The following is a 26,997-nucleotide window of genomic DNA, read 5'->3' on the forward strand; positions in this document are numbered from 1 at the left end:
TGTCATACAGAGTGAAGTAAGTCAGAAGAGAGAGACAAATACCGTATGCTAACACATATATATGGAATTTAAGAAAAAAAATGTCATGAAAAACCTAGGGGTGAAACAGGTATAAAGACACAGACTTACTAGAGAATGGACTTGAGGCTATGGGGAGGGGGAAGGGTAAATGGTGACAAAGCGAGAGAGGCATGGACATATATACACTACCAAACGTAAGGTAGATAGCTAGTGGGAAGCAGCCGCATAGCACAGGGAGATCAGCTTGGTGCTTTGTGACCGCCTGGAGGGGTGGGATAGGGAGGGTGGGAGGGAGGGAGACGCAAGCGGGAAGAGATATGGGAACATATGTATATATATAACTGATGCATTTTGTTGTGAAGCTGAAACTAACATACCATTGTAAAGCAATTATACTCCAATAAAGATGTTAAAATGAAAAAAAAAATACAGTGGTGCAGTGGTTAAGAATCCACCTGCCAATGCAGGGGACACAGGTTTGATCCCTGGTCCAGGAAGATCCCACATGCTGCGGAGCAACTAAGCCCGTGCACCACAACTACTGAGCCTGCACTCTAGAGCCTGCGAGCCACAACTGCTGAGCCCGCGCGCCTAGAGCCCGTGCTCCACAACGAAGAGTAGCCCTCGCTCGCCACAACTAGAGAAAGCCCATGCACAGCAACGAAGACCCAACGCAGCCATAAATTAATTAATTAAAAAAATACATTCTGAGTATGCTGAGTTTTATTATTTGAAATAGAACATTTTTATTGAAGTATAGTTGAAGTACCTATATGTACAAGAATGCTTATAATAGAAAAAAAACCCTCAGATTCGTATCTGCAAGTAAAGGAAAATGGGTAAATAAATTTGTATTGTGGAATATGACACTGCAGTGAAAATTGATGACCTACAGTGACCCTCAAGAACATGGATGAACCCTAAAGCAATATTGAGTAAAACATGAAAGGCTACATAAATCAAAATACAGTGTCATGCGATTTTCATAAAATTCAGAAACAAGGTAATCTAAACAATATATTGTATAAGCATACATATAGATGTGATAAAAATATAAAAAAATTTTCATGGACATTAACAAAATGATTCATGGACATTAACAAAAGTCAGGACAGTGATTACCTCTTGGGAGGAGGCAGAGAGATGGAAGTTTTGGAGTGTAGGAGTAGGTGCAAGTTTTGTAATGTCCTAGCTCTTGGGTTGGGAGGGAAATTCAATGAATTAATTATACTATTTTTGCTTTAGAACATATACATACTCTTCTGTTTGCATTTAAAGCACTTTAAAAATTAAAGAACTTAAAATAGCAGTTATTAGCATACCATACACACTGTTCTTCTTGTTTTCCACTTACAATATCATAGAGATTGTTCCCTATCGGTACACATAGATCTACCTCATTCTTTCTAACGGTTACATAGTATTCCACTGAATACACCATCATTTATTTAATCAGTCCTCCTTAGTGATGAATATTTGGATTGTTTCTAGTCTATAAGCAATGTCGCAATTAATTAATTAATTAATTATTTTTTTGGCCACACCACGCGGCATGTGGGATCTTAGTTCCCTAACCAGAGATCAAACCTGCACCCCCTGCAGAAGGGCAGAGTCTTAACCACTGGACTGCCAGGGGTGTCCCCGCAATTAATATTATTATGCATACATCTGATGGGGTTCAGGGCAGGCCACTCCAAAATATGCCATTTTGGCTTATTGATTATTTTGAATTAAATTTACTTAAGAAACAGCTGGTACAAGAAGGACACTCTGACCCTGCTTTGTCCCCCCTAAAAGCAGGAAATAAGTCTTCCATGTGAAAGGTACCTTGCATGTACCAGAAGGGTAGAGGGCATTCTTATCACTAGAGATAGGGAGGTCAGAGCTGAGATGTCTGTATAAAAAAAATCTTGTTACTTCTTTACTAATGTACTACTCCAAGCCCAAACTCCTTTGTCTTGTCAATTGTTCACAAATTTATTGTTTCTTTGTCCAAAAGGTATAAAAGCTGCCTGCCCTGGTCACTTCTTTGGGTCTCATACCTTTGGGGTCCCCTTACATATGAAATTAAGTTTGTTGTTCTCCTATTAATCTTTTATTTCAGGGAGTGTCTCAGCCAAGAACCTAGTAGGGTAGAAGGAAAATTATTTTTCCTCCCTACACATCTTTATACAGTAATCTGAAAGGTCAAATTTCTAGAAGTGGAATTACTATGGTAAGAAATGTTACAATTCTGAATAGATGACTAAATTGCTTGTTTAGGGGCTTCCCTGGTGGCGCAGTGGTTGAGAGTCCGCCTGCCGATGCAGGGGACACGGGTTCGTGCCCCGGTCCGGGAGGATCCCGCATGCCGCGGAGCGGCTGGGCCTGTGAGCCATGGCCGCTGAGCCTGCGCGTCCAGAGCCTGTGCTCCGCAACGGGAGAGGCCACAACAGTGAGAGGCCCGCGTACAGCAAAAAAAAAAAAAAAAAAAAAAAATTAAATTGCTTGTTTAACTTCAGACAATACGAGTTTAAGGCAACGGTGAAAAATCCAAATGCGGGTGGCCTACAGATATTGTCATCAGGAAGTACCTGAGGACGCCCAGGAGTGTTTGAATGCTTTTGCACATGCAAGGTATTTAGAACAGAGTAGGTGTGGAAGTGGAGTGAGAGTGACTATGTATTCACTGCTTGAGAAAAGCAAAGTTAGTGACCTAAGGCCTCCCTCCAGGCCTGTTGGACAGCATTTCCACAGCCGACCCGTATACTCAGCCAAACTCTTGCCTACTCCCTGAGGGTGAGCCAGGAAAGTCTTGGGAAGGAGAGAAGGAAGGAACAACTCTCCTGGCCTTGGACATGTCTGTAGTTGGGGTGGCCCCTAGGGCATCTGAGCTAGGCTCTCCCCCACAGCGCTGGCCCAGCATAGAGGCCCAACCCCAGAAGAGCATAAACAGGGGTGACCCTGAAAATACCTTTTGCTGAGAGAGACCAAGCCCAGTTGAATGGGGCAACCTCAGTACCAGGATCCTTTTATTACAAATCATGAGTTCAGGTGAGATCCCCAATTGCTGGGCAGTTAAAGTTGTGTGCAGTTCTCCCCTGTTATAAACAAAACTGGATTGAGCGCACTTGCTCTTCCCTTCCATCCAGCATGACTACCAGGCTTCACTTCTTTAGGTCCCTATTTCCCCTCCTATAATGGCAGCAGGATTCTCTGTTCGTCCCTCAGGATCCTCCCCAGAAGTTGAGACTAGAGTGAGGCAACTGAGGCAGCCATTCTGCAGGCAAAAGTTAAGGGTTTGCCAAAAAAACTCAGTAATCAAGATAAAGAATACTTTAGGGAATTCCCTGGCAGTCCAGTGGTTAGGACTCTGAGCTTCCACTGCAGGGGGCAGGGGTTTGATTCCTCCTCCCGGAACTAAGATTCTTTTTGCCGCATAGCGCAGCCGAAAACAGAAACAAAATAAGTATTTTAATGCAGCATTTCAAAAATTCAAAACTAATGGCAAACAAAAAAATCCATGATGAACAAAATACCAGAACTTACAGTGTTAAAGACGAGATCCAACCCTTCACTTTCACCAACCTGCCTCACTCCTCTCACTAGTCCTGGTTCCACTAAAACTTTATATACAAAATCAGGTGGCCAGCGCCACTGGCTGTGGTTTGCCAATATTCCTATTTTTAAAAATTCTTTGTTATATATATATTTTTTATTGTGGTAAAATATACATAATATAAAATGTACCATTTTAACCATTTTAAACTTTACAGTTCAGTGGCATTAAGCACATTCACATCGTTCTGTACACGACATGATTTTTTTAAAAATATTACATTAAAATATTGTATATCGTGATTACTGAGTTTGGGGGCGCCAGAGGCCAGTGTCTCCCTTGCCTTACTCTAGTTCTCACGCTGCCTCCCCCACTCTTCACCCACTCCTGCAGCCTGAGGAAGGAAAACTGCAAGTTTCTCCTATAAGGCAGCAGCAGAAGAGTTATTCCGGTGGCGAACAGGCTATTGAGGACGTCCGTCCACACAGCCGCCGGCAACAAGAAGACTTGCTCCACCTGCATCCTCCCGCCGCCTTTGCTCGCTTGCAATGAGACACACTTGGCTGGCGCTTCCTCTACCTGCCCAGAACCACCTGACGGAGGGCGGGCATCCCGTGGCCCGGCCCGCTCGGGTCGGCTGGGCGTCCTGCCGGCCAATGGGGAAGGAGCCCCTCCGGACACAGGCAGTGTCCTTAAGAGCGGCCAATGGGAGCGCGGCATGCAAATGAGCAGGTGCGGCGACGGCTGACCAGTCAAGGCGGCAGCGGCTCAGGGGATGTTAAGAGGCGAGCAGGGCGGTCGCGGAGTAGACACGCAGGCTTCGAGCTGCGAGCTCCCGTCTCCCGCCATGGCCCCCGCTCCGCCCCCCGCCGCCTCCATCTCCTCCGCCGAGGTCCAGCGGCGCCTGGCGGCCGGCGCCTGCTGGGTCCGCTGCGGGGTCCGCCTCTACGACCTCACCGGCTTCGTGCGGCACCACCCAGGGGGCGAGCAGCTGCTGCGGGCACGGGCTGGTCAGGATGTTAGCGCCGACCTGGATGGGCCACCACACCGGCACTCGGACAACGCGCGCCGCTGGCTCGAGCAGTACTACGTGGGAGACCTGCAAGGAGACCCTCAGGTACAGCCGGGCCCGGGTGTCACACACCCTCTATTCCCTCCACCCTCCCCGCCCCAACTCGCCACTCCCCGGCAGGCCGCGTTCACCTGCCCTCTAGGAGGACCCAAGGTGACAGCCTCCGCCCTCACCTCTCTTCTCTCCAGGTAACAGGTCCCTGCCTACCACCCCCCCCCCCAACCAGGAGTTTGCCCTTCCTCTCCAGCATTTCCCCTGTCCCTCCTCTATCTGCTACTTCTCCTACCTCATAAGGTGCCAGTCACCCTTCTCAGCTAGTTTGGATTTCCTGGGGCCACCCTAGTCTTGCACAGCGGCTTCTCTGGTTGCGTGGAGAGGCTGGCACAGTGTCTTGGGTGGCCTATGTCCTCCCACCCCTCAGACCTCCCTTTATTCCTTGTCTTGCATGCTGGCTTGGGTGTCCAGCAGAGTGACGTGACAGGGGTAAGCCAGTTTTGCTGGGGAGAAGGGAGTAGCACTCTGGGCTGCCTGCTGCTGTGCACCACAGGCTCGTGATTGTATTTAAACCTCTGACTGATCCTGGGGTGGCTTTTGTTATCCCTATTTTAGGATGTGGAAACTGAGGATCAAGGAGGCACTGTAATTTGAGGTCAATTTGGAATTTGAGGTAATTTGAGCTAGTTAGTGGAAAAGTCAAGTGTGTCTGATTCCAAAATCAATGCTCTCTCCATCCCAAGGATCCTTGGGCCTGGGAGATGATCCTATCCGTTGGGTTCCAGGTAGGCTTGTGCCAGAGGAAAACCGACTCTTCAGGACTTCCCCAGGCCCAGCTGTAGGACTGGTGACAGCGAGGCCATCATGCTTGGACATAAACCAACAGTTGTTCCCTGCTTCTAGCTCTTGCATTCAAGATGGCCCCAGCAAGTGCTTTTAGATCTTTGGATGAAAGGACTTGTCTCTCACTGTTCCAGGTGGCTTTTCACTAGGCCATCTTGCCTAATTCTTTAATCATTTATTCACTCACTCACTTGGTCCCTTAGTGATTGGCAGTACTGAGCTAGGCACTGAGGAGGTATCAATGGACAAAAGCAATACTGTCTTCATGGACCTAACAGGCTAGTGAGGTAACATACTAATCCTACAGTAATTCTTCATTTACCTGGTGCTATCAGAGTATGAATCAGGGAGAGCTTTCTGAAGAAAGTGATATTTACCTGGGAGCTAATCAATGGATAGGGCTTAAGCCAGGTGAAGTGTGGTGAGAAGAACCTTCCAGACAGAGGGAAAAGAATGTGTGAAGGCTCTGAAGGGTAAGGACTTGGCAGAGTCAAGGGACAGAAATAAAGCCAATGTGACCAGAGGCTGTTGGGCAAGGAGAGGGAGTGGAAGGAGGCCGGAGATCAGCCAGGGCCGCTGTGGTCAGGTTTTGGGACTTGATTCTAAGAACAATGGGAAGCCAGGTCATGGATTCAAGCAGGGGTGTGGCGTGGTCAGATCTGCATCTTTGGAAGAGCATCCTGGCTGCGATGCCAAGAAGGGGTGGAAGGAGCCCATGTGGGTGTGAGGAGACCAAGCGGGAGGCTACCCCATAGCCCAGGTGAGAGATAACGGTGACGATGACCAAGGGAAGGGGAAGGTGGAATTTGGGAGACTTCATGTGTAAAATGGTAGGACTCAGCATTCTGCAGCGGGGGCCCAGTTTAATCTTGGAAGCTGATGTTACGTGTCAGGTCATGCTGAAGGGGCAGAAGGTTTAGCCATAGATATAACTGAAGCTGAGTGCAGGAAATGAGAGGTGGGAGCTGGAATACTAGAGACTTCCAGGCTCGTGATGGCTCATGGAAGCCATCCTACCTTGTAACTGTGTCCTATAAACAGGAGGCTTAGGGTGTGGCCTCTCCTCTCAGCACCATCCAGAGCGCCTCTCCTGGCTAGATGCCCTAGATGGCTTTACCTCCTAGCTCTGCTAGCTACCCAGCACTATGGTTTGATTTGGCTTTGTTTTGCTTTGCTTTACCTGACCTTCAGAGAATACTGAGTCTAAACTTGTTTCTCACCCCTGCGCTCACCTGTTACCCCAAGAGTCCCAGTGTGGCCATGTTTCAGGCATCCTTATATCTGGGCCCCCACCTGAGGATGTGGGAAGAAAACTAAACATTAACACCACATTTACAAACCCATGGCCCAAACTTGACCAACGGCCGTAGTCACCCAATACTCCAGTTGCTCGTCAGCTTCCGTCTACTATTCTGGAAACTAGTGTAGGGTTGTCTTTCTATTGGGGAAGAGGTATTCAGAGGGGAAATCTGGAGAAGATATCTTTTCAGAGAGAAACCATCTTCATAAGGGCTGAATGGCGAGAAGACATATCTGTTCTTCTCTCTGGTTAAGCCCTTCTGGCAACCCCCATGCTGCCTTCTCCACCTCTCCCATCTCCTCCTGCTGGACCAGGGATGCTGACACCTGTTGAGGCTAGAACCCAGCTCCTGTAGTGTGAAGACCAGAAGGGGCGTTGATGGGGAAGGGGAGTGTCATGAACCAGCTCTGTTGTTTGGAGCTCATTTCTGAACGGTGCCCCTCCTTGAAGTCCTTCTTCCCAAGTGTAGTCCTCAGCAGGGAGCCTGCTGGAGCTCTGCCATGAAATTCCAGGGACAAGGCTCAGCCCCACTGGTTTCCCCTTTCCCCCACTTTGCCACACCCCCTCTGTATACACACTTACCCACACATTCACACTCACAGGGAAGCACACACACATGAAACAAGTCAAACTTGTTTGAGCCAACATACCGTGGGGATGAGACAAGATCTTTTGTAGCCCTGGACTTGAGGAAGTGAATCGGAGATGGCTGAGCAGGGAAGCCAGGCCCTCTTCTCGATTGGGCGCTCAGGGCTCCTCACTCCAAGCTTAGATAAGAGTGGCTCATGTTGTTAGTGGGGCATGAAATCCATTGACTGAGCTGCAACCAGCAATTTTTGTGTGTGTGTGTGTGTGTGGTACGCGGGCCTTTCACTGTTGTGGCCTCTCCCATTGCGGAGCACAGGCTCCGGACGCGCAGGCTCAGCGGCCATGGCTCACGGGCCCAGCCGCTCCTGGCATGTGGGATCTTCCCGGACTGGGGCACGAACCCACGTCGCCTGCATCGGCAGGCGGACTCTCAACCACTGCGCCACCAGGGAAGCCCAACCAGCAATTTTTTTAAAGAAATAGGAAAGAAAATAACTTTGGGTCCAAACCTCCCAAGACTATAGATACTGTTTCCCAGACTTGTCATCCACGAATCACTGTTCCAGTTTTTTTCCAAATTGGCATATGACTTGAACTATTTAATATTTATTTTTAAGTAGACTCACTTTTTATTTTACCGTTTACTCCCCTTAGGCAATATTACCAGTGAAATCAGGGTTTACATGCACTTTAAAAATAGAGCTATTAAAATCAGTGCTCATCCTCCTATCCCCTAAAACCCTGAGCACCATCAGTGGAGTAAGTCTCACACTTTGGAAGACACAAGGAGCAGAGCTTCTTAACCCTGGAGTTCTATGGACCATTTTCTGGGACTGATGGAAGAGATGAAATTGTGTGTAAAACATGCGTGGTTGTGCATTTTTCTGGTGACAGAGCTGCAGCTTTCATCACAGTCCAACCAGAATCCTTCCCTCACTCCAGACCTGCCACCAAGAGGAATATAACTGAAAAGGCAGATCATACTCCCCCTGTCTTACACACCCAGACCTTGAGGGGGCCTCCTGTGGGCAGACATCTGACCATGCCCCTGGAGAAAAGCCCTCTGTTTGGGGAGACCCTAGAGGAAGGCAAGCCCTGACTCCCCAGCCCCTGCCGTTGGGTTAACCCTAATGTCTGAATGTGTGTCGCATCCTAATCCCACAAGGTGTATCTGTCTCTGAGTGGCTGAGAAGTCCCCAGATTCTGCCACATGTGGTTCTACCAGGCTTTGGGGGTCCAGCCGTTCAGAACTTTGGAGCTTGAGTAACTAAATGGGGATGGACCATAGGGAGGAGATCTAAGTGCAGGAAGACTCAGGGTCCCCACCCCACCCGGGGCTCCGGAACAGCTTGAGCACAGCCCAGCTTGGAATGCCGGTCTGAGCTGAGAATTCAGATAAAAGCTGATGAGTAGGAAACTTTTAAACTCCCCCTGCCTGCAGAGCGGAGTGTATGCGGGAAATCTGCTAACCGAAGGGAGTCGAGGTCTGCTCAGCCCACAACAAGGCTTCCCAAGTGGGCCTGCCTGGCCAGTCAGCAGCCACCGTCCTTTGCTACCTGCCAGGGACTTGTGAGCCCTGGCCTGCTGTGGTGCCAGGTGAGCCTTACCTGGAGGATGAAGCTAGCGCAAGCTGGGAGAGGGCCAGGGACACAAGTCACTGTGGTTCCATGTGACACAGGGTAAACACAGGCTCCAAGAGTGCCCCCTGGCGTCACCTCAGAATTCAGTGATAGAAGGGGCTTCGAGACCCAAATTAGGGCGAAGATTGGAAATTAGGACTCTATGGGGGAAATAAAAAGAAATAGACAGGAATCTCAGAAACACCCGAGGGTAATCATTTCTGGAAACATTCCCAGCAAAGAACCCAAATTGACGCCTGAGCAGCGTCCATCATCTTCCCTTTCCTTATTTATTTATTTATTTATCTTAAGACACACAACTCACTGTTGGTCCATATGTCGTCCTCATTCATTTAGACAGACAGGAAATAAGCGCCCTGTTCTCTCTGAAACCCACCACGGCACTGACAGTACCCTTGCCAGGGCCATCGGGACCTTCACCTGGCTAACCCTGGTGGTCAGTTCTCACCTGGCCTGGCAGCAACTCTCGACATGGCGATCGCTCCCTGCTGCTTGACACACTGTCCTCAGCTGGTTTCTGGATACCTCGCCCCTTTGGTTTTCTATTGCTGCTGTAACAAATTACCACAAATTCAGTGACTTAAAACAACACACATCTATTCTCTTGTGTTTCTGGAGCGTCAGAAGTCAGAAATGAATTGGCAGGGCTGCCTCCTTCTGAAGGCTCTAGCAGAGAACGTTTCCTCCCTTTTTCCAGCTTTTAGAGGCTGCCTGGGTTCCCTGGCTCCTGGCCCCCAGCCAGCAGTCACATTGCTCTGACCTCTGCTCTCCTGTCCCTTCTCGTTCTCAGACTCTGATTCTCCTGTCTCCATCTTTCACTTATAAGGAACCCTGTGATTACACTGTGCTCCCATCCCCCGACCCCCACCCCCACACCAGATATCCAGGATCATCTCCTCATCACAAAATCTTTAATCACACCTGCAAAGTCCTCTGTGCCATGTAAAGTAACATAGTCACGGGTTCCAGGTATTGGGACGTAGATTTTTGAAGGGGGGGTGCATTATCCCGCCTACTTCACCCCTTATACCCCTGGTCGTTACGGCTCAGTCTCCACTGCTAGTTTCTCTTGCTCTACATTTTCCAGAAAAGTCACACAGTGTGTGCTCTGCTGTACAGCTTCTTTTACCCACTACTACGTCTGGGAGATGATCTGTGTTTTTCAACTGTCTCCATTCCTTGCTGTGTCCTAGAGAATCCAGAGGCTGTAGAGGGGAAAATGGGGGATAATTGGAAAAAACCAGAGCCAGTGGCTGGGACAGACCCCATGCCGATCCTCATGAGTCTCCTTAGTCCTCCTTCCAGGACGCCTACCCACTACTACCCTACCTTGGCCAGAGCTGCGTTATACTCATTATTGCAGCAGTCTCCTGGGCAGGTCTCTCCTTGCCAACACTTCCTTCAGCCCATTGCCTTGTGAAGCTTTCCAAAGAGCATGTGGTTTTGTTACAGTGGGATTCCTAAATCTTCAGTGGCTCCCTATTGCCACATCCTTTAAGTCCATCTCAAACTCTATTTCTTCCACAGAGATTCTCCTTATCTCCCCATCTAGAACTGGGTTTTTCCTTCTCCCAAACTCTCATGGCACTTGGCCTCTCCCTACATTACAGCATTCAAAATGTTTTTCCTTATTCACTGTGTTTTCACTATGTGTCTTATCTTCTCTACTAAACTGTAAACTCTCCGAAGACTGGAATTGCCTAATTCATCTGGGTTTCCCTAGGAGACAGTAGCACACTGGTGCCTGCCAACAGGAAGTAACAAATGTCTGAATAAATGAATGAATGAACTGCTTGGAAAACTGATATGTGTACCAGATTGAAAAGGAAAGTGGTGATATTAGCGCACGCAAGATACTTCAAGTAGTAAGATGTTAAAAAAACAAAAAAACAGAAACAAACCTGTTTCCAGTTTCTTTTTTGTTAGCTAAAAGGGTTGGGAGTTGATGGAAAGGATGGAGGACTATCAAGTGAGTCACTCATTTCTACCTTTGGCCTCAGTGTTTTGCCGCCAGAAAGAGTTGGCAAAACGTCTTCCATACCAGGCTACTGAAGTTCATCCCTGCAAGGTTAGAAGTGAAATTAACCGTAGAAAATGCCAATTGAGAGCCCTCGTTGCTCTCAGGGCTGTGACCCGTCCCCATGTGTCTATAAGTGTCTGGATGATGTGCATAGGCAGGACCCAGGTTCCTGGGTTTCCAGTTCTGTTTACTCTTTCCTGTGTCTTTTCATACAAAATTCTCTAAAGCGTGTCATCTCCGAATGGTGATTCTCAATCTTCTCTAATTGCTGCTCATCTAAGATGGGCAGAAGATTCTAATGACCGTTTCCCCACCTGCTCTTGCCCTCTGATGGAAAACAAACTCAGTCATAGTAACAAGACTGGGGAACAAAAAAATTGATGCTACCAACAGCTGTAAAGTTATCACTGAGAAATAGAAACCTCATACTCAGGATTTGTTGTTGTGAAGCATTGCCCTAAAACATAATTATTCAAATGCTTTGTTTTCTGGCTTCGATAGTATTTATATTGCAAGGTGTTAAAATAGCGGTACCAGATAAGCAAATTTGAGGGGATGTGTTGAACTACGATGCATACAGAATGTCTTAAGGTCCTGTTAGAGGAAAGCTAGTAGCCAAAAATTCCTTTGATGGAAGTACATGTGACTACACACTTAGAGTGAACCATGTAATCTACAACAAACGTGGTTGATAATTACCTAAGTGAATTAGTCATAGTTTCTCCTTTAAAACAAATAGAATTTAAAGGGAGTAGAGTTCTAGCTCTGTACATTCTTCTATGCCCAGCAGAACCTTTTTAACGTTGCTTAGCATTGCGTGATGCTTACCTTTCCCACTGGAAAATGGAATTGGAGATTTTAGGGATCTCTAGTAATGGCTAGCTTTGTTTTATAAATCCCAAATGTTAATAGTCCATAATAACCCACTTAGTTGCTAATAAATAGCTCCTAGTCTTATGTAATAATGAATGTCTATGAAACAAGCATCACTTACCCACAAAGATCAAAGAAAGACCTCACATTTTTATTTTTTTATTTTTTTCCATTTGTTATCACAGGATCTCACATTTTTAAATCAAGTTAAGGCCCACACTTTGAGACTGGCTGCCATGGAGGAATAAGGAGAAGTTACATTTAGCTGAATAAATACAGCTTCCATGATCCCAAGTTAGGCACCAGGACAGACCAACCCGATTTAGTTGTTGCTTCCCCATGTCCTGGGCAAGACCCTTTGGAGTGGCAAGTGTAAAAGATTATGCAGGTTGGAGACAGGGTGCCATAAAAAAACTCAGTTGTTCTTGAACCTGAGTAGGAAAGTCCTTGACTCCTAGGATTAAAGGTCACTTAAAGTGAATCTACTTTAAATGAAGACCGAAACTTCATAGAAAATGGGCCAAGTGGTTGAGAGAAGGAAACTGATACTCTTTAAAAATGAAACTGAAAAGTTTTTTTTGTTGTTTGCTTTAGTTTATTTTAATCTGACAGCAAGGGAATTCCCTGGCAGTCCAGTGGTTAGGATTCTGTGCTTGCACTGCAAGGGACACGGGTTTGATCCCTGGTTGGGCAACTAAGATCCTGCAAGCCCTGTGGCACAGCCAAAAAAAAAAAAAAATCTGACAGCAAAATTCAGATTGCACTTGGGTGCTGATTCTTAAATTGAGCATATGATGAATCAAGTAGTGTTGTTTTGCACATGTGTGGTTTTTCTGACAAAAACGTATGAAAATACATTGTGACATTCTAAACTTTGCATTGGCTGTTCACTGTGTGATCATAAAGGTCATTTTAGAGACTTCCCTGGTGCTGCAGTGGTTAAGAATCCACCTGCCAATGCAGGGGACACGGGATTGATCCCTGCTCTGGGAAGATCCCACATGCAGCGGAGCAACTAAGCTCGTGTGCCGCAACTACTGAGCCCGTGAGCCACAACTACTGCAGCCCACGTGCCTAGAGCCCATGCTCTGCAACAAGAGAAGCCACCACAATGCGAAGCCCGCACACCGCAACAAGAGGAAGTCTGCGTGCAGCAGCGAAGACCCAATGCAGCCAAAATTTTAAAATTTTTCAAAAAAGGTCATTTTAGCAAGAGTATTTAAGGGCTAAGGATCTCTTTTGATCCTTTAATAAACAAGTCCTCCTCTTTTGAAGGGCCTCACCCTTTGTTGATTGCCTGTATTCCAGTGTTAAACAGCCTGACTTTGCCAGATCCTTATTTGGCAGTGGAACTGTACCTAAAACAGTTTTCTCTCACTTTCATTGACTTCATGAAATTTTTCTAAGTTTTTGCATTGATTTTGAATTTCCACTTTGCAGTCAGTTTGCATTTTGTTATATTGTGTACTGTCAGATGATAGTAACCCCAGCCATCACTTTGTCCCTCCTTTTCTCTATTGTGATAATTACCCATGAACATAGTTCATACAAAAATTTAAATCATTAAAAGTAATGTGCAGGGCTTCCCTGGTGGCGCAGTGGTTGAGAGTCCGCCTGCCGATGCAGGGGACACGGGTTTGTGCCCTGGTCTGGGAAGATTCCACATGCCGCGGAGCGGCTGGGCCCGTGAGCCATGGCTGCTGAGCCTGCGTGTCCGGAGCCTGTGCTCCGCAACGGGAGAGGCCACAACAGTGAGAGACCCGCGTACCGCAAAAAAAAAAAAAAAAAAAAGTAATGTGCAAAAAAATATATTGAGTGCCCCTCCCAACCTAGTCCCTGTGTAAACACTACCAACAATTTCTTATGTGGCCTCAGAGAAACACATATATTATTCAATTTCCCACATAAAGGAGTTGTATGGTACAGGCTGCTTGGCAACTTGCGGCTTTTTTCACCTAATGACATGTTTTGTACTTCCTTACACATCAGCAATAAAAGTTTTCTTCATTCTTTCTTCCAGTCCAAGAGCATGGGATATCTTTCCATTTCTTTGAGTCCTCTTTGATTTCCTTTATTTAATTTATTTATTTATGTTTCAATTGAGTCTTCACTGCTGCGCTCAGGCTTTCTCTAGTTGCGTCGAGTGGGGGCTACTCTTAGTTGAGGTGCACGGGCTTCTCATTGCAGTGGCTTCTCTCGTGGCGGAGCACGGGCTCTAGGTGCACAGGCTCAGTAGTTGTGGCTCACTGGCTGTAGAGCGCAGGCTCAGTAATTGTGGAGCACGGGCTTAGTTGCTCCGTGGCATGTGGGATCTTCCTGGACCAGGATTGAACCCATATCCCCAGCACTGGCAGGCAGATTCTTAACCACTGCACCACCAGGGAAGTCCCTTGATTTCCTTTATTAATGTTTTAGTTCTCAACATATAAGTCTTTCACCTCCTTGGTCAGGTTTATTCCTAGGTATATTTTGGGGGTGGGGTGATTTTAAAAGTTATTTTTTTTTTACATTCCCTTTCTGATATTTCATTGTTAATGTAGAAAAATGCAACTGATTTCTGAATATTAATCTTGTTTCCTGCTACTTTGCTGAATTCATTTGTTAGATCTAGTAGGTTTTGTGTGGCGTGCTTAGGGTTTTCTATATATAGTATCATGTCATCTGCATATAATGACAGTTTTATCTCTTCTCTTCCAATTTGGATACCTTTTATTTCTTTTTCTTCTCTGATTGCTGTGGTTGGAACTTTCAATACTATGTTAAATAGAAGTGGTGAGAGTGGGCATCCTTGTCTTGTTCCAGATTTTAGTGGGAAGGTTTTCAGCTTTTCACTGTTGAGTATTATATTGGCTGTGGGTTTATCATAAATGGCTTTTATTATGTTGAGCTATGTTCCCTCTATACTCACTTTGGTGAGAGTTTTTATCATGAATGGATGTTGAATTTTGTCAAATGCTTTCTCTGCATCTATTGAGATGGTCATGTGGTTTTTGACTTTTCTTTTGTTTATGTGGTGTATTACATTGATTGATTTGCATATGTTGAACCATCCTTGTGAACTTGGGATGAATCCCACTTGGTCGTGGTGTACGATCTTTTTTATGTGTTGTTGGATTCGGTTTGCTAATATTTTGTTGAGAATTTTTGCATCTATATTCATCAAAGATATTGGTCTGTAATCTTCTTTTTTGGTGATATCTTTTCTGGTTTTGGTATCAGTGTGATGGTGGCTTAAGAGACTGTCTTTGGGAGTGTTCCCTCCTCTTCAATCTTTTGGAAGAGTTTGAGAAGAATCAGTATAAGTTCTTCTTTGTTTGTTTGGTAGAATTCTCCTGTGAAGCTATCTGGTCCTGGACTTTTTTTGTAGGGAGTTTTTTAAATTACAGATTCTATTTCACGTGTAGTGATCGGTCTCTTCAAATTATCTATTTCCTCTTGATTCAGTTTTGGTGGGCTGTATGTTTCTAGAAGGTTGTCCATTTCTTCTAGGTTGTCAACATTCTTTCTGATAGCTGTCCCTATTGATGTTTTTCCCTATTGTATCAATGCTACAAGAAGCATCCTTACATAATCATTTTGCACACATATGCAAATAAATTTGTAATATAGAGTCCTAGACGTGAAATTTCTAGATCAAAATGATATCCATTTTGTATTTTGATGGATATTGCCAAACTGCCCTCTAAAAAGGTTGTACCAATTAAAACTCCCTCCAAAAGCATACAAGAATGCCTGTTCCTTCACACCCTCACCAATGCTGTGTACTACCAGTATTTTTAATCTTTGCCAATGGGAGAAAAAATTTGCTCCCTGTTCAAATTATACATTTCTAAATTATTTGCACCTTTTTGGTAAACTGCATGTTCAGGTCCTTTGTCCATCTGTACTGGATAGTTGATCTTTTTCTTATTGATTTATATCACTCTTTATGTATAAAGAATATTAGCCTATTTTCCATCATACATAATACTACTTGTCTTCCAGCTCTCATTTGTCTTTTGGCTTGTTTAATTTTTTTCTTTTCTCCATTTAAACGTTTCAGTTTTCCATGTAGTAAAAGCTGTCATCTTATCATTCTTAGAAAGACCACCTCTACTTTATGATTTTATATATAAAAGCAAGCAAAAAATATTTTGTATCTTTCTCACAGTTTTTGTCCTTAATGATTCTGTTGTTTGTTTGTTTTTGCTTAAATGTTTTATCTACCTGGATTTTTTTTTTTTTTTTGGTGTAAAGAACAAAATAGAGATTATTTTAGGTTTATATTTTTCCAAGTGACCAACTGGTTATCCCAGTAGATTTATGGAATAAGCTATCTTTTCTCACTGATTTAAAACAAAAACAAAAACCTTTATCACACATCAAACATTCACAGTTATATTTTGGTCTATTCTTGGACTCTATGCTATAGTAATGAAATCACTCATTTTCTTATTAGGTTTTAGCCATTCAGGTTTTTTTTCCCCTCTCCTCCTTCTGTTCCATTCCATCCTGCTCCCACCTGCTCCACTAGAGAAAGCAAAGGGCGGGACAAGAGCTGAGCATCAATTCTGTACCATGTTGCCAGCCTTGGGGAAATACAGTCAAGTCTGACTTTCAGGGGCTGTGGCTGCCCAGCACGCCCTGACCCTGATGTCGTGTGGCTGGAGCAGGGAGGAAGTGGCTCAGGGAAGCTCAGACAGGCTGCTGCCGCAGTCCGAAAGCCCATGGGAAGGGGGGGGTGCACGGTGGGTGTGCAGTGGTTGTGGAATGGTAGTGATTTCAGCAGGGAATGCAAGGATGAGGAGTGGTGTGGAGAGAATGTCTGGAGGCAGCCTTGCCGCTGGAACTCAGCATGGGGGCGGGTCCTGTGTACCTTTCCTGCTTTGTGTCCACAGCTTGTAGTTGGAGGAGGGGCCTACAGGTCAAGTTCTATGTGTGTATGAACAGGGGAGGCTAGGAGAGCCGGGAAGGAGCCCTATCAGGGAAACTGGCACCTCTCTTGTAAAGCCCTGTAAATCTAAAACTTCTTGTCCCTCTGGTCAAGGGAACTGAATACTTATCCCTCTCTACCTTCCTTTCATCAAAATCAAATGAGGCCTTACTAAAAATAGATTCCTGGGACTTTCTGGGACGGTGGAAATGTCCTACATCTTGATGTTGGCATTGGCTGCAAGGAGGCATATAATTGTCAAAACATATCAAACAATACACTTAAGATTGGTAATTTTTTACTATATGAAGTTTATACCCAATTTTTTTAAAGGAGGCAAATTAATTTAACACATATTTAGTAATTGCTTCTAAAGATATGACCTCATGATTGCAAGCGTTAGATGTTGGTATACACCAGCCTTTAAAAATTGCTTTTTTTTTTTTTCAATCATTTTACCGTTGAGTAGTATTGTCTGAAGGTCTATCAACTAGAGATTAGTAATCTTAGCTCAATTAAAAGCATGAAAACTCTGACAGGTTAAAAGGGTTGTCTCTGGTCATTCAGATCTTAATGTCAATCACGTAAATTAGGTTTTTTTCCTGCTAGAACTGGGCAGAATTGGAGCACACTGAGGGAATGCTGGTTTGGGGTTTTTGGTGAGGAGATGGCTTTGGAGAAAGGCTCTGGGAAGCAGGGAGGTCCCAGCGTGGTGTTATTTGGGTAATAGGAGCATACTGTAATGTAGGGACTGGGTTTCCAAGAGCCTTGGGGGGAGGGCAGTGAGACTAGCTGGTAGGGAGGTGCAAGGATCAACATTTTACTTAGGACTGTCCACAGGTGACACAACACAGTGAGGTACTTCTTTGTCCTCTGATCCTCCTCCTCTTTCAGACACATGCAGAATACTACAGAAGCGGAATCACACAGTGTAAACAGGCAGACCTTGTTTTATTGCACTTCACTTTGTTGCACTTCGCAGATACTGCATTTTTTTTTTTTAATTGAAGGTTTGTGGCAACCCTGTGTCAAGCAAGTCTGTTGGTGCCGTTTTTCCAACAGAATTTGCTCACTTTGTGTCTCCGTGTCACATTCTGGTAATTCTTACAATATTTCAAACCCTCTTACAGCAAAAAGGTAATAACTCACTGAAGACTCAGGTGATGGTTAGCATTTTTTAGCAATAACGTATTTTTTAATTAAGGTATGTACCAAAAGTGCTTTTAAAAAGAAAGAGTAGAATGTGAATGGTAGGATCTAGGTAGTAGGGATACAGGTATTCACAGTGAGATTCTTTCACCTTGGCTGCATGTTTAAATTGTTTCATAATAAAAAGCTGGAAAAATACTGGGTAGTTACATCATGGACATCACTCCCAAATATGTTCTTAAAGGATGAGTGGGAAAGTAAAACAAGGTAACAGCACATGAATGGTTACCTGTAACAAGGCATCACATTTCTAATGAAATTGTATTAGTTTCCTAGAGCAGCTGTAACAAAATACCACAAAGTGGGCACTTAAAATAACAGGAATTTATTCTCACCATTCTAGATGCTAGAAGTCTGAAATCAAGGAGTTGGCAAAGTTGGTTCCTTCTGGAGGCTCCAAGGGAAAATCTGTTCCTTGCCTCTTTCCTAGCTTCTGGTGGAGCTGGCAATGCTTGGTGTTCCTTGGCTTGTGGATACATCACTCCAGTCTCCGCAACCATCTGCACAAAAGCATTCTTCCCTGTGTCTCTGCATCTGTGTCTCCAAATTTCCCCTCTTCTTACTAGGACACCAGTCATATTGGATTCAGAGCCCACCCTAACTCAGTATGACCTCATGATAACATGATCAGTGCAAAGACACTATGTCCAAATAAAGTCACATTCACAAGGTTCTGGGTAGACATGAACTTGGCAGCAGTGGGGTGCAGAGAGATAATATTCCTCCCAATACAGATATCGTTAAACGACTTCTGCCGCTCAAATAACCTAGAAGAAAGTGAATGTGATAGGCACTGGAGAACTGCGTTATATTTCAGAAAAATGGCTCTAGTAGCAACAGAGATTCTAATATTTTAAGACTTGTGTGAAAAGTTTGATGTTTCACTGGGGGTGAAAAAATAGACATGAAACTAAATTAGAGAATTAATTGCCATAAGGATATATGTGTATATATATATATATATATATATATACACACACACACACACACATATAGATATATGTGTGTGTGTATGTATATATATACATTTCATATTCTTGGGCCATTCCCCAAATCTACAAAATCAGAATCTCTGAAGGCAAGACCCCAAAAATCTGTACTTTTAACAAGCTCTCTGTGTGCCTTAGAAACAACATAAAGTTTGCAACCCACTGTCCCAGAAGGCTAAGGGCAGAGGGAAAATGGAGATGGAAAAGCTGGAGTCACTGAAAGTGGCTCAGTAGGTAGATCTCTTGGAATTACTGAAGAATCAGCGTCCCCAAGCTCCCAGAGTGGAGCTTAGTGCAGAGCAGTTGTGTGGTGGGCGCTGAATTAGCAGCCCATCCTACTCCCCTCCAGGAGAGAGGAGGCGCCGGGGATCTGCAGCTCTGGGTCTAGCTCTGGGTCTTACTGGCTACGTGACATCGCATGAGTCACTAAACCTCTCTTGGCCTTGATTTCCTTATTCCTTGCATCACTACAGGATTTTCTGCGGCTTCAATGACATCGTGTGAGCTCTGTAAGACAGAACATGTAGATTAAACTGAGATAGATGATTACGAGCCCCTTTAGCCCCGGCTTCTGCTAAGAAAAGGCAGGTTCCTGTTAGGTGGTGAGGGATGGATGCTTTTAAGATCTGAGTTGCTATGTGCTCAGACTCTCTTGGGTGAGGCCACTTACCCCCTGGAGGAGCTGGAGAGTGGTAACATTCAGTCTCTCAGAGTTACCCCTCCCCCCAGCTAGGGCGTGTGGGGTCTGCACCAACCTGCTGTCCTTCTGTCTTCACCTGGACAAGTACAATGTTGGACTGGGGACACACGCCCTGGTCAGGGACAGTTGGTCTCTGAAACAGAGGCTGGCGACTGCCCCAGTGGTCCCAGGGGCTTGCAGGGCTGCCTCTTTCTCCCCACCATTCCTTCCTCTATTCACCTGCAAACATAGTGAATATAGTCTCATCATGCCCAGACCAAGCTTGATGCTGGGGATAAAAAGACAACTGTTCGCTGCCCTCATGGGGGGTACCTACCAGTAGACAGAGGGAGATAGATAGGACAATTACAGGTGGTGGCAAGAGCTGTAACAGAATATATTTTAGATAGATAGATAAACAGACAGACAGAAAATATATTTTAGATCAGGGGGCTGTGACAGAGTGACAGCTGCAGCTTCTGATGGGGATGGTCAGGGAAGGCTTCTCTGGGGAACTGATATATGATGGATGAAAAGGAGCTGTCATAAGAACTAGGTGAAAAAGCATTCTAGGCAGAGGAACAGCAAGCACTAAGGTCCCGGGGTCTGGCAGGATTGGTGACATCAGGCATGCAAAAGGCGGCTCTGCTGTTGCTGGAGTGCTGTGGGCGACGGGGAGTGGGTGTGGGCTGGAGCGGGGAGTCAGCAGGAGCCCTACCTCAGCGGGGCTCACAGGTCATTGTAGGGGGCTTAGATTTTACTCTGAGAACAAGGGCCTGGAGGACTTGAAGCGGAACACTGACAAAGTTGGTCTATAGTTTATTAGATCATTCTGGCTGCCATGTGGATGGTAGCTTGAAGGGAGGCAAGAGCGGAAACAGGGAGCTTCCCTGGTGGCACAGTGGTTAAGAATCCGCCTGCCAAGGCAGGGGACACGGGTTCAAGCCCTGGTCCAGGAAGATCTCACATGCCACGGAGCAACTAAGCCCATGCGCCACAACTACTAAGCCTGCGTGCCACAACTACTGAGGCCGCATGCCACAACTGCTGAGGCCCGCGCACCTAGAGCCTGTGCTCCACAACAACAGAGGCCACCGCGATGAGAGGCCCACACACCACAGTGGAGAGTAGCCCCCGCTCGCCGCAGCTAGGGAGAGCCCACGTGCAGCAACAAAGACCCAACACAGCCAAAACTTAATTAATTAACTAATTAATTAATTTAAAAAGAGTGGAAACAGGAAGAGAGCTAAGAGGCCATCCCTGTTGTCCAGATGACAAAAAGAGGTGGCCTGGACTGGGAGGCCATTGGGACAGAAAGAAGTAGATAGAAATTGGAAATGTCTTGCTGAGGGATTAAACATTGGGAGTGAGGGAAGAGAGGAGTTGAAGGGACATCAAGGTTTTGACCTGAGCAATTAGGTGGTTTGATTTGTGGAATGATGAATACTGGGATGGGGGTCCATGGTTTGGGATGGGGCAATTAAAGTTCACTAGGACCCTATCAGGTTTGAGATGCCCAGGAAACACCCGGGTAGAGATTTCAAATAGTAGCTGAATATATGAGTCCAGAAATCTGGTGTCCAATATGGTAGCCACGAGGCACATGTGGCAATTTAATTTTAAATTAAATAAATAAAAATTCAGTTCCTCAGTCACACTGGCTAGATTTCAAGCGCTCAGTAGACATATGTGGCTAGTGACTACCATATTGGACAGGACAGATCTAGAACATTTCCATCGTTGCAGAAAGTTCTCTTGGGCAAAAAAGCGTTGGTCTGAGCTGTGGCCCAGAGTCACAAGGCATTTCTCTCTAGGATAGTGGCATCCTAATCTGGACCCCAGAAAGCTGGTGTCCCTGCATCCTTCTCAAATGGCTCCTTCTTGCTCTCTCTCTACATGATCACACCATATCGTGTATTCAGTGATGTCCCTGACATGTGGCCATGTCAGAGAGGCACTGGCCACCCAGAAGGACAAGTTGCCTTGAGGCTGATCAAGGACGTCATCCCCTGGGGCTGAGCATCATTAGAGTGATGAGTATAAACACCTGAGCATAAAATGTGGCGTGTAGGCTATTACTCATGAGGCGGTACCAGTTCTAGGGCTCACTGTGTAGACTTGGCTAGTTTGAGAAATGTGCAGTGGATTTGGAAATTGTCAGGATAAATGAGGGTGGAAAAGAAGACAGGTTTAGAGTTCAACAGTCTTATGTTCTTGAACTCACTGTGTCACTGGAGGGAAGCCAGTCAACCTCTTGAACATCAACATCCTCAGCTACAAATGGGAGAAGATTCCATGCCTGAGCAAGGGAGAGGGGGAAATTGCTTGAATAAGTAAAAAGAAGTAGTGGGTAAAAGACAGGTGGTTTTTTGTTGTTGTTTTTATTGTTTTGTTTACAAAACAGTTCAGTGGCTTTTATCGTTTCTGGCAATATAATCATTTGCCATTTTGTAAACAAAGAGAACAATAGTATTTTTCTTTCTTAAGTTATTAGATTACAAAAGGCACATTTAGGAATCTTGTCTCTGGAATAGAGATATATGAGGTTATTTGTAAATCAATGGTCTTGTTTCTCCTTTAATAAAACAGCAAAATAGTATTTTGAGATTCATCCTTACAGACGGAGTGTTACATCTGACATTGGTTGTTTTATAGAAGTTGGGTCGGTCAGGAGATAATATATTTTAGATGGCTTAAGTGTGTCTTCCCTGTGGATAGCACATTCTGTAAGCCCACCTGAGGTGCCTTGAGGTCTAAGACTTGAGAGAGCACAGTCTAGAAATGTCCCGTGGAATCTGCAAAAGGCTAAACCTTGAGGAGCTCATTTGCTGCAGTTGCTAATGCTGCTTATCAGAGTTGAAGCTCTGGTCCCACCCATCCTACCACTGCAGGCGAGGCGGGGTTTTGTAAGGCAGGACCAAGGAAGTGAGCCTCAGAGAGCTCCCCTGGTCCCCCCCGACCATGCCCAGGTCAACCTCCCCAGCACAGGCTCCCAGATGGAGTTTTCCCCTCGGGCTGTTCCAAATCCCCGAGTTCAGCTTTCATTGGGAAAAAACTGTGTCCACTTGCCTCTTGGTGACTTCCTGGAAATGGTGCCCTCGTCTAAGGTTAGAGGCTAGAGCAGAAGAGATCTGCCTGGATACGGATGTTCCATGGCAGGACTTGGTAGAGAATCCAGTTAGTAGCCTGAAAACTTGCGGGGTGCTCGGGCGAGTTGTGAGTGGTAATTTACTATTTTCAATCCACTGGCCCCCTTTTCTGATGTCTTGGAATGCCCACCTATGCTGGCTCCTGCTTCTGGTGACAAGGTTGCTGGTGATGTCATCCAAGGGGGCTCATTTCACGTGTAAGAGCAATGCTGGGTCCACAGCAAACTGACATCAAGGACCCAGGAGGCTGGGAATGTCTTGTCCACATCTCCACGTCTTCTGAGAGAGGTGTGGGGCACACCTCAGGTACAGGTTTCCTATTCCTGCTCATTTTCTCTTTTCCTTTCATCTTCCTACCATGAATACAGGGACAGTGGCTGGCAGAGCTAGCTGCCTTGCAGTGACTGGGCGAGTGGGACGTGGGTGTGCTTTGGGAGTTCTGTGGCTTGTCACTTGCTAGGCATGGATTGTGTTTTGGTTTGGGTTTTGTGCACGTCAGGGGTTTGTTTTAAGTGTTTTAAGGCGTGGATAGGCCACAGGACCTGGCTGGTCCTGGCTTCTGATTTGGACCTCATCACACAGCAGCTTCCTGGAGACAGAAGCAGGCAGGTCCTGCCGCCTTCATTTTCGCCCCATGTTTCTGGCTGCAGAAAACAACCAGCTCCAGGGAGGCTGCTCCCTGGGGGGCCTGGGGGTGGGCTTGTTAACACTGGCTTCTCCCCAAGGAAGCCTCTTGGTGCGGTTACGGTCCTCCTCCTTCTGGGACCTGCCTGGGCCATGTGCAACCCAGGTACCCTGAGACACGTGGGCCTCTGGGCCTCCGTGGGAGGGGAGCAGCTGGACACAGGGCCTGGGGCACCCTCTCATTTCAGAAGAAGGGTTTTCAGGCTGAACCCAGGCCATGGGATAAAAGGCCATCTGTCTGTCCCTCGGTGCCCAGCCCTGGCTTTCCCAAACAACATTCCTTTATGCCGGCTCCCCCGCCTCCTGCAGCCCCCGCCCCGCTGCACACAGCCTCCTTTCACTGCCTCTGCGGTCGGCTTGTTTGTTTGCCATGCAGAGGGCAGGCTTTTTGTTGTTCTCTTTTCTCTCCCCCTCATGCACCATCCAAGCACACCCTCTCTGGGGACGGTCTGGGGCACTAGAGAGGGGCTTGGGGGCTCAGGGCAGGGGCTTGGAGTATCCCAGTGAGTCCTCCCAGAGGGGATAGAAGAGGACGCGGGAAGGACCTCGGCGGGGACAGCCCTGGAAGTGGATTCCTGGCTGGCTCTCCCAGCAACTGTTTGCAAGTCCTTGAATCAGTGACTTGGTCCCTCTCTGCCTCCGTTTCCCTCATCCAGGGAACACGTCCTCAGGGAGAATTGTGTTGATCCCGATGAGATGTTGGCCACACGTGCAGGTGGTAATGGCACTCACTGTGGAGGTGGTGCAGCTGTCCCAGAAGCCTCGTGGCTGGGTGGGGGGTGGGGATCACCAAGTAGGCCAAGGTTTGCACTAAAGGGGGTCGCGGTGCACCGGACCTCCCCCCACCCCAGTTCAGCCTGCCTCCCCAGCACAGTGCTTCCAGGTGCTGGGGAGTGACTTCCCAGGCCCCGAAGAAGGGGAGCAAGGCCACCCCTGGCTGCTAGACAAGGAATGGTGGGCTGGGGAGGGAGGTATAGTAAATCCCCTACATACGAACGAGTTCCGTTCCAAGTGCACGTTCGTAAGTCCAATTTGTTCATGAGTCCAACAAAGTTAGGTAGGTACCCAACTAACACAATTGGCTACATAGTATTTACTGTAATAGGTTTAGAATACTTTTCAAACAGATAATACATAAAAAACAAACACAAAAAATAAAGACAACATTTTTAATCTTACAGTACAGTCCCTTGAAAAGTACAGTAGTACAGCACAACAGCTGGCATACAGGGACTGGCATCGAGGGAACAGGCAAGAAGAGTTACTGACTGCAGGAGGGAGAGGAGGTGGGAGATGGTAGAGCTGAAGGATCGCCAGCAACAGGAGATGGAGGGCAAGCTGCAGTTTCACTCACGCCTAATGTTGACGGAACACACGTTTGCATCTTTGAAAGTTCGCAACTTGAAGGTTCGTATGTAGGGGACTTGCTGTACTCGAATGCCTACCCCTCCCAGCGCCGTCTGTGTGGGCTGCCACCAAGGGCCTGGCAGGAAGGCTGTGCTGATTGCAAGACCCTGGTTTCTGCCACCTCCTCAGATCTTGTCTCCACATCTCCTTGGACGCCTCCATCATTTGTTCTCATTCCTGGTTGGATTCCTTCTCCTTCTGTGGCCCTGAGGCAAACCCAGGAGAAACTAGTTCAGCTTGGATTCATTTGCTGTCGCTGACATAACCAAGTCCCACACCCTGGGTGGCTTAGGCAACAGAAATTTACGTGTCCCAGTTCTGAAGGCTAGGTGTTCTGAAGGAGACCAAGGTGTGGCAGGCTTGGTTCCTAGCGAGGGCTGTGGGAGAGACTCTGTCCCAGGCCTCTCCCTAGCTCCTGGTACTTTGTTGGTAATCTCTGGCGGTTTGGCCCTTGCAGATGCTTCACCCTGATCTCTGCCTCCCTCTTCACATGGTGTTCTCAGGGTGTGTGTGTGTTTCCAAATTTCACCTCTTTATAGGGGCACCAGCCACATTGGATTAGGGCCCACCCTAATCACTTCACTTTAACTAGTTACACCTGCAGTGACCCTAGTTCCAAATAAGGTCATGTTCTGATGGACTTGGGGTTAGGACATCAACATAGGAATTTAGAGGTGGGGTGGGCATGTGGAGGATCGAATCAACCCTCCCTGGAGGGAACATCCTTGGTGCACAGCTGCGTCTCTGCTGCGATTCCCTCACCCTCACGGATTTGTCTCCCTTCCAGACACCATGAGGGGGAAGAGCGCCAGTAAAAGTCCGCATCCACCACCCACTTCTGTTTCCAGACACCCTGCCTCCTCTCGGCTAGCCTAGAAGGAGAAAGAGGCCCAGGTTGCCCTTCGTTGAGCCTTGCTGGGGCTCTGGTCCTCTCAGTGCTGCCCACCTGTCACCAACCCACTCAGGGCATTGGTACAGCTGGGTGGGTGCACGTGGGCTCCCCGTGGATTCCCTGTTGTGGGAACAGGAGGACAAAACCCTTGCTCTTGCCCGTCCACGCCCATCCCTCTCTGAGGCTGTCCCGGGGGCAGGAGGGCTGCAGCTCACCCAGGCTTTTCAAAGTGGCGGGCTGAGGGCTGTGTTTGTATTCAGGCAGGTTGGTTTGGCCCACATTGTGTGTTTGTTTTAAACATGCGTCAGATTTTGAAATCTGGAGATTTCACAGAGAAATCTAGTTTTCCAGTTTTTCTTAGAAGTCGGAAGGTCTGACAACACTGGGCCCCATCCTCACCTGACCTGAACCTCAGTCGGGGCTGGCCCCTTTCAACGGGGTGTGACCCCCTCCAGTTTGCTGCAGTCCCCTCCATTCCCCACAGCCTCCCCCATGCCAAGACCCCACGACAATGACCACAGATTACTGCACGTGTTGCATTTCTTTTTTTCTCTGTACTGCTGTCTCTAGCAAAAGGGCTCCTCATGTTTTTGCTTGTCTTTTGTTTCTTGGTGCCTCGTGTTTTAAGAAAAAGGAGAGTGAGCATCTTTCCTCATAGAAGTAAAGAATATTCCTATGTATTTAGCCAAAAATAAATAAATAAAATTTTTAAAAAAAGTTCGCAGAGACTTCCCTGGTGGCTCAGTGGTTAAGAATCCACCTGCCAATGCAGGGGACACGGGTTCAATCCTTGGTCCGGGAAGATCTCACATGCCGCAGAGCAACTAAGCCCGTGAGCCACAACTACTGAGCCTGTGAACCACAACTCCTGAAGCCTGTGCACCTAGAGCCTGTGCTCCACAACAAGAGAAGCCACCACAATGAGAAGCCCGCGCACTGCAACAGAGAGTAGCTCCCTCTCGCCACAACTAGAGAAAGCCCATGCGCAGCAACGAAGACCCAACACAGCCAAAAATAAATAAATAAAATTTTTTAAAGTTAATTAAAAAAAAAAAAGAATATTCCTATGTGTTTAGTCTGCAAACGAAATGAGTCTGTATTATGAACCACACTCTGCCTGCTTCATTCATTGAAGGCACCTGCCCACCTTCTGAGGACAGAGCAAGAACTCGGGGTGCCTTTGCCAG

General features: G+C 46.6%; 1 protein-coding gene across 1 annotated transcript in view; it reads left to right on the top strand.

The window, feature by feature from the left end:
- The first annotated feature begins 4,391 nt into the window (after positions 1 to 4,391).
- Positions 4,392 to 26,997, top strand: part of FA2H (fatty acid 2-hydroxylase) — a 50,391-nt gene continuing 27,785 nt past the window's right edge. The window contains exon 1 of the mRNA XM_082861845.1: positions 4,392 to 4,676. Within this exon, the coding sequence (XP_082717971.1) occupies positions 4,407 to 4,676 (270 nt within the window). The 5' untranslated portion in view covers positions 4,392 to 4,406. The remainder of the gene's footprint in view (positions 4,677 to 26,997) is intronic.

Source organism: Leucopleurus acutus (assembly GCF_964270905.1).
Source record: "Leucopleurus acutus genome assembly, chromosome: 20".
Classification (NCBI taxonomy): domain Eukaryota; kingdom Metazoa; phylum Chordata; class Mammalia; order Artiodactyla; family Delphinidae; genus Leucopleurus; species Leucopleurus acutus.